General features: G+C 46.4%; 1 protein-coding gene across 4 annotated transcripts in view; it reads left to right on the top strand.

Moving 5' to 3' along the window:
- Nucleotides 1–14,262, top strand: part of PKNOX2 (PBX/knotted 1 homeobox 2) — a 64,756-nt gene that overhangs the window by 29,306 nt on the left and 21,188 nt on the right. The window contains exons 3-6 of one of the 4 annotated variants that reach the window (XM_085209217.1): nt 7,176–7,327; nt 7,657–7,735; nt 10,225–10,293; nt 13,818–13,926. In XM_085209217.1, coding sequence (XP_085065343.1) covers nt 13,843–13,926 — 84 coding nt within the window. In that variant the 5' untranslated portion in view covers nt 7,176–7,327; nt 7,657–7,735; nt 10,225–10,293; nt 13,818–13,842. Of the gene's footprint in view, nt 1–7,175; nt 7,435–7,656; nt 7,736–10,224; nt 10,294–13,817; nt 13,927–14,262 lie in introns of all 4 variants that reach the window. The other 3 variants (XM_085209218.1, XM_085209219.1, XM_085209220.1) reach the window with 3 other exon arrangements.

Here is a 14,262-nt window from a genome sequence, read left to right as displayed (position 1 = left end):
TTTTTTTTTTTTTGGATGAGTCAAATCCAGCTTTCCTGAAGTGCAGAAATGTCTCTGGAGCTCAGAGCATGCTGAGAGCAAAGAGAAGAGCTATTCTGGGCTCTGCTCTCACCTGTCTCACTTTACCCGAGCGTGGCTTTCCTGAGTATTTTTAGCCGTGTTTTATTACCAGCCTCGCAAGCCCCAAACCAGGGGATTATTACCATTGCGCAGTTACTTACCCACATACAGGTTATTTAATTCAAATCGTCTTTGGGAGCACTAAGAACAGACTTTCCTGGACATTTTTGTTGTCGCTGGCATCTGGACAGGAATCAACAGCCAAATATACTTATCCAACATTTCCCAGCATGTGATGTATGTAGTATTGCTCCTAAAATGGCCAAAGCCATAAACACTTTATCTTCAATTTGTGTTTAACTATTATTTTTATCGGGCTGGACGTTTTTCTCACCACCACCTTGAATCAACCTCTTAATGCCAGCACTTCAAGTTTCATCAGGGTGTATTTCTCCAAAAGAATGGGAATTTATCGAGCTTCAGCAAAACTGTTTCAAAAAAGTCACATTGAGTGCTTGGATTTGCCCCCTCCGCTGCTACCTTTTTGTTTGAAAATTAGGCAGTTTGGTTGCTGAGGGCAAACCTTCCCAGCTGTTCCGCAGGGAGGTGACAGCAGAGTTTGGTCCAAACTGGGCCAGGGGTAACAAACTCCAGTTGCACCATTGCAATATTTTATTTCATTTTTGCTGGTAGCAGCCCGGGGTCACAGAGCACTGCGCTCACGTCCTCCCCCAGACGGAGCGATTTCTGTTTCCATATGGAAAAGGGCTGTGGCATCTGGTTTCACTCCCAGCAGCTGGCAGCTTGAAGCCTGTGTTTTGCGTGGTGTGGAGTAAAGAGAAAATAAAGTGTCGAATTGTTTGGCATTATCAAGGATTTCTGCTCCCCAGGACTTCTGCATAAAGAGATGGAAATTTTAGCTGCTGGAGCCAAGAAACACACAGAAGTATATGAATTTATTACATTTTATCTCATTCTCCTGCAAACAGCGCTGGAAATGTCAAAAGATCATCTATTGTTTCATCATTTATAAAGAATTTTTGTTTTCTTGCTGTAATTTCTTTGATGCGTGGCTGTGGGGAAGGAAAAGAAATCGGAGCAGGAGATGGCAGGTTGAACGAGCAGTTTGTCTGGCCACACAGCTTCGTGCATTTAAATTTCTCACATCCCGGTTTTTAATTTAACAAATGTAATTAAGGATGGGGTAGGTACTCGGATTATTCATTTACTCCAGATGGAAAAATTAAATTGAATGCAAATTCTATAATCAGACATGAAGTTGAGGATGTCGGACGTGATGGGGAAGTGTCAGCACATTAATGGGACCACTTTCCCTAAACAGCACCCAAATCTAGAGCTAGGGATTATTTGAATAATTGAGGTGGCATTTGATAAGATATCTGATTGCTGATATCTCCTTAAGATGGAGCCTTAATTGTAATTCTCCATCAAGAAGGATTAATCTGCGTAACGGGGCGTGTTGGGAATGGTGCGGTGTCAGACTGCCTCGCTCGAGTTTTGGCCTTCTATCAGGGGCCGCCATTGCTGGTAACAGTGCCAGAACGACTGGCGGCATCTCCTGTCTCATCCTGGGCCTCCGGGGCTGTGCGAGTCCTGGCAGAGGGATTTCCCAAGGGTTGAGCCCACGCTGCAGCATCAGTACTGAGGTCTGCTCTCATTTCCTTTCTTTGGGGCGCAACCAAACCCTTGTTTCTTCGTGAATAGAGACAGACAAGGAGAATGTTGTTGCATCTTCCTCAGAGGACCTTGTGGGGCCGTCAGTGTCCTCTGATGGGATGCTGCCCCTGGGCGGCCATTGGGAGTGGATGGACGCTGAGTCCCAGCTCAGCCCTGGGGGGCAGCAGCAGGAATTTGCCCGCAGCAGTAAATGGTGGCAGACATTTGGTCGCGGTCATGGGCAGCTCCTCTTGCACTTCCTCGGCGCTTACGCTGCGCTTTGGAGAAGTAACTGTTCTTTGGGTCCTTTTCACTGCCGGCAGTACTTGTTACTTGTTCCTCTTGGCATAACAGGCAGTGAGATGGAGATAAACTTTGCTTCTTCAGTCCCACATCTGGCAGACAAAATGGATTATTTCAAATGGTCATTGTTTTTGCTGGAAATAATAATTATTTTTAAAGAAAAACAACAACAATGTTTTCTTTAATGTTGACTATCCAGAATTGTAAAATAATCATTTCAGCCTTTCTCTCTCGCCTCCTGCATCTAGCAGCAAATGAAGAAAGGGAAAGAGAGATGAAAGAGGGCAAAGAGATAAAGCTTGAAAGATTTATTTTCTTGAGAGTGTGCATATTTTGGAACAAAATGTAAATGAAATACACACAAAAAAAACACCAAAAACATTAGGGAGAAAGTACTCATGAGCCCTACTACAGATTTTGGATTGCCCGACAGTGAAGAGTGCAGCCTATATCTCTACTGTCTTTAATGTGAAGCCATATGCAAATTTTTCTTTTTTTTTCCTTTTTTTCTTTTTCTTCTCTTTCTTTTCCTTACCATCCTACCCCCAGCTGTCGCTACATAGTAATATCCATTTCTGCTAAATGGGTGCATTCATCATCTCAGCAATGTGATTTTAGCGCTCAGATGATCTCTCAGGTCAGCATTCACACTCCACACCAAAAGGGCATGATTTCCCCAAAAACTTAAATCACTTGAGATAAGTTGGGCATTATCTTCAAGGTTGCAAATTGCTTGTTTGCTCCTCCAGCTGGAGCTCTTAATTCAGAACAATTAGCATGCCATTTAAAACAGAAACAAAGCATATGGAGGAGGTGATCCCGGGAAAAGAGCATGTTTGGTTTGGAGCACCCCAGCATTGCCTGGCATTCACTGAACCAGCGTGGCTCCAGTTTGTCTTTCTTTGCACATCCCAGCTCTTCCTTTTGTCCTTCTTTCCTCTCTCCATCTCTCCATCTCTCCCCCCCTCCCTCTCTTCCTCCCTTCCCGGCTTTCTTTCCTTACTTTCCTTACCTCCTTGCCTCCATCGTGTTTGCTCCTATGGTTCATACTGGAATTGCAAGAGAATGTTATTAAGAGAACCAAGAATTTGTTTTTCACGTGAAATAAGAACAATGTTTTCCTTCAAGTCTTTGTAGGAATCAGCATTGCCTGACACACATTGTGTCACAAGAGCATTTTGTTCACCCCACAAATGATCTGCACGTCTTCCCAATGTACTTTTCTACCACTGGGTTTTTTTGGGAACCCTCAAGCCTGCAGACCCAGGCTGTGAAGCCAAGCAGGTCGTTTTAAAGAGCTTTTCTGCAACCCCTTTCCCTTTACTCCCCATCAGAGGATGGATGGAGGCAGCATCGGCAAATCTGAATAACTAATCAGAGTCCTCATTAACCCCCCGCAGAGATGCTCAAACATTCACTTTGCTGTTTGTGAAGCAGAAAAAAAAAGAAAAAAAAAAGAGAGAGGGGAAAGAAAAAGAAATACAACACAAAACGACCCACCCTGCATTAAAATTGATGTGTTATTAATCCCACTGTTCAGACCTCATGGGCACCAAATTTTCCTCCATCTCGCCCAAGGCTGAACAGCGTGGGGCCGCTCCTGCGGGGCACTTTGACTTTCCATTATTTATTGGTGCAGTGTGGTGAGCTGCTTTGTTCCCCGTGCCCAGATGTGCACACATGTGCCTGGCGGGGAGATTCCCGTATTTCTTTACATTTCCCCCCACTTCCGAGGATGCAAATCACCTCTAGGGGCTCTGCTCGTGGATTCATCTGTGGTTGGTGCACGGCTTTGCTTTTTCAGAAATATGGAAATAGCGCGTGCATACTGACACATTTCAAATATTTTGGTGATGATGGCATCATCAGGGTTAGCTTGTGACTCTGGGAAGGTGGGAGGAATGGGTGAGAAGGCCGGGTTGCTCTTTGCGCCTTCAGGTGCTCCCACCCTGCAGCTCTGGGCCGTGTTTTGTTCTGAAATTGCCCGATGGGGAAAAAACAAAACACAATCAAAGGAGTTTTTGCAGTGCTCCTTATTCGGCTTGCAGTGGGTGTTGGAGCTGCTGTTGTGCTTGGAGAGGAGTCATCACCTCTTAATTGTGACTGGTGCACTTCAAACAGCACAACTGAAATTTGAGTCTTGGTTTTGCTCATTTATAATACTTTTCACGCTGATAGGGTTTCTCCAATTTTCACCACAGGTATAGAGTTTGGAGATGGCACAGCTTGGAGTGAGATACGAAAAAATTCAGCAAAGCCAGCAGCGTTATCAGGGATGTCAGTGTTTGTTGTTCCTGCTCAGGTCAGAGGAGCTGGCATGGAGTCTGTTAAAAACTGAGCCACCGTTAAACAGCACTGAGCTGCTGACGTTGGAAACACTACAATTTGGTCACACTGGAAACAAGTCAACGTGCCAGGAAACATCGTTTTTTGCAACAATCCTTAATGATTATTTTTTGCTAAATGTTAATCGGTGTTTCCTTATACTTAATTAAATCCTTCTAAAGGGATGCTCAAAGGAAGCAGCCTTTTGCATCCTGAGCACAGGCTGAAGTCCTGGGATGCTGGTACCTTACCTGGGTTTCTGTCTTCACTGACGGACACGATACGAGTCGGGTAAATGGGGATTTAGGGTGTGTTTGGGGATTGCTGTAGATGCAGTCTGTGCCAGGACTGCAAATCGTTGCCACCAATGTGTCTTGTTTGTGACCCTCCAGCAGCTGCTCCATGCACTGGGTGCTGCATCTGCCATGGAGCAGCTTGGAGGCGACATCTCCATTCCCTCTCGCGTCTTCAGGACTTCAAAGGCCTCTGATAAACTTCAAAGGATGCCTTTTGAAGTTGCTGAAAGTGTGTGCTGGCTAATGAAGATTTACCTCCCTTTGCAAGAGTGTTTGGGGAAGCGTTGCTGGTGGGACTGGCTATTTGTGCTCCTTGTGACAGCCATAAGAGCTGCATCTTTTGTGCAGAAGCCATGCAAGCTGTATTTTTGTCCTGTCAAAACAGGTGCGTGCAGTATCCAAGACCGCAGCCCTGATCAGCTCTGAAGATGGAGATCAGCATTGCTCAGGAGCTATTTTAGCACTTGCAAAGCTCTATTTATCTGCTCCTTTTCTTCCAGGTCTCACACTTTGTTCACACAAACAAAGCCAGATGACAAAAGTCTCTCCCATGGGAGGAAAAAAGACTTTACAGGGACGACAAATTGCTGCAAAAATAAGAGCTTTTGGAACACTGTCAAGACACATCCAAAGCAGGTCACATCCCAGCTCCTTGACTAGTATTCGGCGTCAGCCTGCGCTTGCTCTGCCAAGGCACGAGCCATAGGTTTTTATTCCTGATTATAAATATCCTTAATGATGTTTGCAATTGAAGAGTTTCGGACTCGAGACCCGTCTGAGTGTTCAGCATAACCCAGGTTGAGTCTCTCAATCTCTCAGCACGACCTGCACTGGGTCAGGAAGCCGAGAGCCTTCTTGGCCTTCCATCTTCTTCACCAAGTCTTCCATTTTTTAAGATTTGGAGTCCAGTTTTTGAATGGGAGGAGAAGATTTTGTGCCAAGAACAGATGCATAAAGGTGTGCTCAAAACTGTAGTGCTGGAAAGTCAGATGGCATTTTGGGTGGAGAAGTCATGGGAGTGATACTGAAACAAACACTTAAGTGCTGGGGCCGTGGTGCGTAGCGTGGCAGATATTTTGGGTGGACGTTGGGTATCTCAGAAGCTCTCCTCTAGGTGATGCATATCCAGGTGCATATGTCCCACGTGCATTCAAGGTCTGAGCAGCTGTAGCCCAAGGTATAAATATATCCTAGACACATACGAGTGATCTGAGGAGGTCTGTACCGTATGATATATATCGTGGTAGGCAGATATAGGCTGAAGATCTGAGGAGCCTTCTGGAAGGGATGTTTATCAAGGGACTTACATGTTTATTGGAGTTTTGAGGAGCTCTGTAGAGGTGTTATATATAGCATGGTAGATATATCAGGCGTGCACTGGAGATCTGGGGAGCTCTCTAGAGGTGATGTATGTCGTGGTAGGCACATACAGCAGGTGTGTATTTTAGATTTGAGGAGCTCCAGACTGGTGATATATATAAGAGATGTATGTATCAGACAAATACGAGAGATCTGAGCAGCTCTCTAGAGGTGATTTATATCAGTGTAGATATAGCAGGTTATATTGGAGATCTTAGGGGATGTTTATCACCTTGTATCTAGAGGTGATGTAAATTGAGGGACATTTATCAGACGTATATTGGAGATCTGAGGAGCATGCTAGAGGTGCTGTATGTATCAGAGGTCTGGGAAGCTTTGTCTCTTTGCCTTGAAATCATCCACTTGCTTCCAGCATCTCTGGGAGGCCTCGATGTCATTCGGTTTTCCAGGAATGACATTTTCTATGTTCTCCTTTTTTTTTAAGAGAAAAAAACAACACAAAATGCACCCATGGCCATGCAAGTCACTGCTCGGTCTTTTTGTTTGTTTGTTTTATTATCTGCGATGCAGAAGGTTTCAGATAACAGATATCTTTATCCTGGACTCGCTGGCTCGCTGACTTCTGTCTTGTCAAGGAGTAGCACCCATATGCCAGCCTTGGTCACAAGAAATCTCAGGTTTTAAGTCATCCTTGCAAGCTTCTTTCTGTGTGGATTTTTATTTTATTTTATTTTTTTTGACACAGGAACCGCTGCAGAGAGGGAGATTTGTGAAGGCATTTAGTGAGATAATTAAAGCTGAACTGAGAAATATGGTGATTTGCAGACGCACCTAAGTGGGTTAGGCAGCTAAATCCCATTTAGGCAGGGAAATTCTGCCACTTGATCTGCTTAGAAGGGCCTAGAAATCCCAATCTCAGCATCCTTAAAGACCAGATCCTTGGGAGAGGCAGCATCATCTCTAACACTTATACGGACTTTTGCTTATTAGATAACCTCCTGATCCACTCCCCTGTTTTTGAATTAAGACTCTTTCCTGGTTCATGCAGCCTGAGCTGGAGTGTGGAGGCACATTCACACTCAAGCAAAGATTATAATTAACTGTGGGAATGGTTGCACTCAGCCAGTGCAAAACAGGGGCATGGCCAACAGCAGCGGCAGCTTCATGTCTTTTTCCCTGTTTTCTCCTTTTCAGACCCAAACTGTACCACTGACCCACTGTGAGATCCTGTGCTGGGGAGCTGTCATTACTGAGGAGCAGAAGGGGACAGGACGAGATACAACTGTGGCTTTCCCTTTGTGGATATACTGGCAGCGAACGCATCTTCATATTCCAGACACATCTCGGTTCGACCTCTAAAACTCCGATATATTTTTCCCATTCGTTGGAGATGCCTGTCACATCCCCGGGGGTTGTGGTTATCAGCCACTAGTCCACCTTTCATCCCCCAGGGGTAATTCTCACCCCTGACATCCTTGATTCCTCCTATTTTTTGCCCTATCCTGCAATAAGAGGTTCTCTCAGAGCAGACGTGCCCTTGCAGGGTGGCCCGCAGTGGCTTCACTGATGGGGCCAAAGGACCTAGCACAAAAAGCTTCATCCTCTATGTAATATTTCATCTTTCCATTTCATTGTTTTCCTTCCATGTTCAATATTTCACCATTTTCTTTCCCAGGCTGTGACCCATACTCAGAAGTTTTGCTTTAGTGGCTGTGGAACGTTTCGTGCAGTGGCTCCTCGAGCACCCACAGACGGTAAGGCAGCCTCGTTTTGTGCTAATTGGGCAATGATGTATGAATTCAGAGGGAGGCGGTGAGTTGTGACCTCAGCAGGGCTTTGTCTGAGAGATTTCTGCTCTTTCCTGTACCTTGCACTTACGTTGCCCCTTCGCTAAATTCGGGGAGCATTAGAGAGGAATTGCTGACTTTCCTATTTTTATTGTTGTTTTCTTAGAAATCAGGCTGTGCAGGGGATCTTGCTTTAAAGCTCAAGTGTTGAGAGCACGTTGTTAAGAGCTGTAAGCCACGACTGGACTAGAGGAAAACACAGATTTTGTCATAAAAATACCCCAAATATGGGCTGTTATCACTGCGAAATATTGGCAGCTCAGTGGGATATGGAGAAATGGTCACCAGTTAAAAATAACTTAAATGCAGAGCTTAAAATAAGATGTGCATGAAACCAAGGATCTCGCAGTTCTTCAGTCAACCCCAATCGCTAAAATTAGGGCCTGACGGAGTGACAAATGTGTTTGCTCTGTGCCAGCACTGGAGGCACCCAGAGGGTGACAAAATAAATCCCCGTTGGCTGCAACTTTCCTCCTAAAGAAGCAAAGGAAAATCTTTGCTGTTGAACAAAATATTAACTTGAAAACTGAGATGCCTTCAGTGTGGGCAGCTGTCCTGGAAGGGAGCCTTATCTCCTCCTAAAACAGCGGAGATGAGGGCTGGAGCATCTCAGGGTAAAACCCAAAAGCTGTTCAATTCTTTCTGCTCTTTCAGCCTGAAGTGAAGCTTCACTTGAAGGCTGCACGGCAAAGCACAGTGCAAAACCTTTTGCATCTTTTCTTTGAGTTTTGCCTGCTCTGAAAAGCCTTTTAATAAACGGCAGTCAATAATGACAGGATTATTTTCTCCAGACTGCCCTTTCAGCCTCAATTCTCACCAGTGACCTTCCATCAGCCAAATAAAACAGGATTAAGTATGTGACGAAGTGGCTGAATTTCTCATTATTCCAGATCTCAGGTTTGGCCCCATTTCTTCTAAAGGTGTGGATTGGGTTGACCTCGGAATCTCTTCTTAGGTTAAACGTAAAACTATCAGAAGGTGTCCAGAGGAGAGCTACAAGAAGGGGAAGGCTCTGGAGAGCCATCTCTCACCAGGAATTTTGCATTAGAAAAAAAAACCCAGACCCATTTCCCTGGTGCTGGTAAAGACCAGAAGACCAGAGAGCTGCGGGAGGGGGATGTGAAGCAGAAGTGCAGCAAGTTGGGAGCTCTGATTTATCTGCCATATGGGAAAGAGGAAAGCAGCCAGCTCCAAAGGGATTCCTTTCACTCTCCCAAAGGGAAAATTTGCAAGCATGTTAGCAGGAGTTAGTAAGAAACGAGGCAGATTTAAGCGAGAAAAGGGTTTTATGGGTGTTCCGTGGCATTGCTTTGCTTCTGGTGATTCCCATGGGCAGGGAAATCTTTGCCTTGGTTCCTGTGCATATCTTGCCATCCACATTTCTGCAATTGGGGTAGGTCTGCAGCTTTAATCCAATCTCTGCCACATGACCAAAAATTGTGTTTCTGCTGGTGTTGCCATCACTCACACACGTGTTGGGGGATTTGATGAAACTGATGCAAATAGGCCATGTGTGTTTCCCAGTCCTGCGTAGTTTGTGGCCGGATCTTTGCTGGGATCTTTGGAGCACTGAGGTTGTGGGTGGCTTCTGTCCACTGGTGCCAATCTGATCCTCTGACTGAAAAACTGATGGACTGTGGGATGGAATAACATAGCTGACGGTTACATTTTTGCTGAGGAAGATTTTCTCTGTCATCCAAGAAGTTCTCTGTCAAAGTCTGAACCTGGTGGGGACTTTGGGGTGAAACTTTCCTATTTCAGGACTGGAATGCGATTGAAATTTGGAGTTTGGGTGTTGGAAATATGATTGCACAGCAATTCCTATGTCATGGGATTAGCAGGTTGCAATCGAAAATGAAGTGTGCGAGGCAACTTTTGAAAGCATCAAGATAGATTTTGATCATAAATTATTCACAGTTAATTGCTTGCAGTGAAGAACTGCTAGAAAATTAATCCTCTCCCAATTTTTGCTAATGCTCTCAAAGCAGTCAGAACCTTTTCCTGGACAGTTTGTGTCCGACAAGGGGAAGTTTGTATGTTCTTGGGCTCCTCAGCCGTGTTTCACTTCAAAGGTTTTCCATTTGCCCTCCAAAAGAAAAATTCACAATTTGCTCTTTTGGGAACTTTTGCTGGGCCGGGGGCTGCACTGCCCAAAATTCAAGTATTTTCATGTTACTTTGAAGAAACCTCTTTGATGTTTCCCTGCGCCAGTTTTTTTGGAAGGTGCTTTAAGGATCTCCCTCTGTAAAAGTAACACTAAAACGTGTGTAGGTATCTCAGCTCTCCACTTACAAAAAGAACAAAGTTGTTTAATGCTGCCGTTCAAGGTACATTAACCTTGTCTACTAAAGCTCTGACTGGCTCTTGCAGGTTTTATTCTTGTGTTTATGTTGCAGAGATATCCCTGGAGCATTTTAGTCGGCAGCGGGGATGGGTATCTTCGGAGAGAAGAGAAATATTTAGCGGTAATTGTTGTTCTCCTAAGAAATGCTCCCCCTCCCACACCTACTCCTTCCCATGCAGCTGGGGGGGTTGCAAATATCTTAACGCTGTTTCCCTTCAGCAAGGGGGAGATTACCCACCCCGTGGGAAAGCGAGCTGTTTTTGGGACGTGCCGTGCAGCGCAGCGTGTTCCTTTCCCTTCCTGCTGCCTTTGTGTTGGTCAAGAGCTTTTTTAGGAGAAGAAGAGGAGTTTGCTCCGGCCCTGGATTTTTTTCTGCAGAAATACCAAATCCCAAACTGCATTACACAGCGGCAGCGGCAGAAGCCCAGCCTTGATTCATCTTTTTTTTTTCACTGGGAAATAACTCAGTGATGAGACACCAGGAAGTTGTCAAAGTTCAGCACGTAGGGAAGCGGTGTCTGGGCTGTTAGCGGTGCAGAAATCCTCCTGGAATTGAGCAGAGGAAATTTGGCTACCAAACGTTGCGAAAAAAAATAGAAATATTTGTTATCCCCGTGATATTTCTAGCGTATATCCACATTCAAGGTAGCATGCAAGCCCACGTGGTAGAAAGAGAAGAATCATGAAAACCAGTTGAGAATGGGTAATACTCTGAAAAACAGGATTCTTCCCCTTTTTTGACCACTGATGAATTGACATCATCGGACGTGACATTAGAGGGTTGCTTTCGTAGCTTGTGAAAACCTAATGCTCATCTGCAGCTGGAAACTTTTGCTCTCAGGCAAATGGGCAAATTTCAGTAAAAACAGACGGTCGGCGGCGGGGATACGGTGGGCAGAAATGCTGCATGTGGGACCGAGGGATTCGCTCCTGATTCACTTCACAGGCAAGCAGAGGGATGCTGTCACCCGCAGAGAGTGAACCTGTCCTGGCTGGCGTTTCACAGCAAGATATATTGTCCTCCGGAGGTGCATCTCCCTTCCCGTCAGCCATATTTCTTCATCCTAACTTCTATATATGTGTATAATGAATGCGTATATCACAAACATCAGCGTGCAGGAGCCCTGTGTGGAGGCAGCAGCACTGAGCTCTGGCAGCCTGCTGTGAGCAGAGCGTGACCAACGCTGTCCTCGTGAGCCGTCTGAGAAAACACCCTTTGGGAGGGTGAAATCCCCTCCTGCGGTGGAACCACACTCCCAACCGTCTCAGATAATTTTGCAACGTCAGGAGGAAAACGGGAAATGCATGAAAACCTGTCTGCACGGTTTCCACGTGGAACTCTCCGTTATCCAGCACACGCTGCAGGAGAAGCTGTTGAATTAGCTGGAAGAAATGATCCCCGTTTTCCTTTGATTTGGGAGCAACAGCTGCAACTTGCAAAGCCAACATTAACGTTATCTGAAAAAATTGGTAACGTGGAGTCCAAGGTGGTGATTTTTTTACATCCAGGGCTACTTCTAATGCAGTTTCACCGCAGCCTTGCTAATCATGCAGGTCAGAGATTATTTCCTCTGCCTCCAGGATGGCGATGACTGTCGGCGATACTTGGATTTTTTTAACATTTTGAAGCATTGGTGACCACCCTGAAAAGATGACTTCTCAACTCATTCTAATTACGTTAATTTGAAAGGAGAGATAAGAGATGGCTGGCAAAAAAGCAGCCTATAAATCTTTCCGGGCTGCAACTCTTCTAGGTCGGCACGAGCTCTTTGGGAAATGCGTTTCCAACTTAATGGCAATGTTACAGTGAAATGAAATAATTTTTATTTCATAAGGAAATTTAGGATACTTTGATCTCAGATTGCTGCCAAAACCCCTTCCGGAAATGAAAAGAGCATTTATCAGTTTTATTGCTCAAAAATTCTCATTTGTGTGTGATGCCCTGGGAGCGGGCTGACTCCTCCTGCCCTCCTCGGCTCCCAGCCCCGAAAATTCACCGTTTGCCCAAGGTGGGATCACGGATCTGAGCTGCTCTGCAGGGGCTGTTGCTCTGCACGCCCTTCCCTTTCTCCTCTGCTCTTCCGGATGCCCAAAGCCAAGGGCACACGGGTTTAAAAACACTGAAGGGGGAAAATAACGACCAAAAAAGCAGAATTAGTACCTAAAATAGCAGTGTTTGGACCTTCGCCGTCTCGGGAGAGGCGCAGTGCTGACGATAAACGCCCGGGGCTGCAGGACGGTGCTGACCGCTCTGCACCGCGCGGGGATCCGCGCCGCTCCGGCAGCGCCGCTGCGGCCCGGAGAAACACGGCGCTGCCCCTCACGTTTGTCCCTTTTTGTATTTGGCCGTAAGTCGCGTTCTCCAAACAAATCAACGCCTGAGAAGCCTCCGAGAACCGCTTGATGTGGCGAGCGGGTGAGGCGATACTCGGCGGTTGAGCCGGGCTCTGGGCTGCCACCTCCTGGGAACGCGCTCGGCTGCAAAGCCCGCGCCCTGCGGTGCGCCGCCGCTTGCTGACGGTGGGCTTGCTGCTGGCACGGGCAGTAGGTGCGGGTTTTTGCCCCAGAATAGCCCTCTGTGCGGTCTTTTTCCTATTTTCTTCTGCACTGTCAGATTGCCGAGCTCTTTGCTTTTTCCAGCTGCAGCTGTTTCTGGTGAGGCTTCCCCCGTGGGCTTCAGTGTCACCCCTCAAGGATGGGGCTGCCTGTGTGCCTGCAGTGCGGGATTTAACACCTGACCCCAAAGATTTTAAGCTGCCGGTTCACTCAGGAGCAGATAATTTTATTAGAGTAAAAAAAGATAAAAGCATCATTTCAGGAGCTGGACTCAATGATCCTCATGGGTCCTTTCCAACTCAGGAGATTCTGTGGTTTTATGATTTCAATCCCATAAATGCTGTCTTCAAGAGGTCTGCGCCATGCACTGACCCCACTCTACATTCTCAGTGCCCTGCATTTTGGATGTGTCTCTTAATAAGCTATTCAAGGGACATGCAAAGCATGGGAAAAGTAATCCTATATTACTATATCTGTAAGCAAATATTTTTCACACTTCTTCACTCAAAACAATAACGGCGATTGATGCTAATCCCACGCACGGCGCTCAGCTTTCTGCATGAGCACAGTGCCTTCGTGCCTATGGTGCCTGGTGGGCTCTGCGAGGCCCAAAGTCTCACGGAGGAGAACAGAATATTGCAAATCTTACCCCAGACAACTGCAGGGAGTGATCTGAAGACCCCAAGCCCACCTCAGCATCCCTCTGCCTTGGGTGAGGACGTTTTCCTCCCGCAGATCACAGGAGGAAGCAGAGCCCTGCGTGCACCAGGGTTCCTATGGAAAAGTGTAGCAAGCTCCACCCATGGCAGCCCATGGCCACGGCAGCGCTGCTCTCACCTGTGGCCCTCATCACCTTTCCCTGAATGCATTTCCCTTCCAAAATGACAAATCTCAGATAACTGTCACATGAAGGGTCAACAAATCATTTTGGGTTTCCCGCAGGGAGAGTGCTCCGTGCTCGTGTGAGGGATGTCAGCTGTCCTTTCCTTTCCTTCTCTTCTTTTTATTGTTATTTTTTCCTTCTGAGGAAGAAAAGCCCTATTTCGGGGTGTTTTTCCCCCAAATTCAGCAGCCTTTCCCTGCCCGCAGGTTCTCAATGTGACTCCTGCCCAGGATGCACCATGTCTCCCCGGCACCGGCTCTGACGATGATGGCCACCCAGACGGTGCCCCCTCCTCCCTATCAAGACAGCCCACAGGTGAGTGTCCCCCATGCCCTCAATCCCCCCAGAATCCCCTGCCATGCAGCGTGGGTTCTGCAGTGAGGTGGCTTTGGAGGCAATTTGAATGGCGTTTTGATTGATTTCATGGCATTTTTGGCAAGCCGTCGCAGGGAAAAAGAGACTTCATCTACAGTGTTGCTCCAAGGAGTCGAATAACCTCCTTTCCAAGTGTCATTACAGAGTTAGTTATTGTAAGAAAAGGAATTTGGTCCAAGAGAAACGCAGCCAGTGCACCCCGATGTGCTGGATTTGGGATTTGGGCTCTGGCGAGGTTGGGTTTTGGGCATGGCCCTCCTCTTCGCAGCCTATTCC

This window comes from Meleagris gallopavo, chromosome 26 (genome assembly GCF_905368555.1).
Source record: "Meleagris gallopavo chromosome 26, MGAL_WU_HG_1.1, whole genome shotgun sequence".
Taxonomy (NCBI): domain Eukaryota; kingdom Metazoa; phylum Chordata; class Aves; order Galliformes; family Phasianidae; genus Meleagris; species Meleagris gallopavo.
This window is presented reverse-complemented; position numbering and strand designations above follow the sequence as displayed.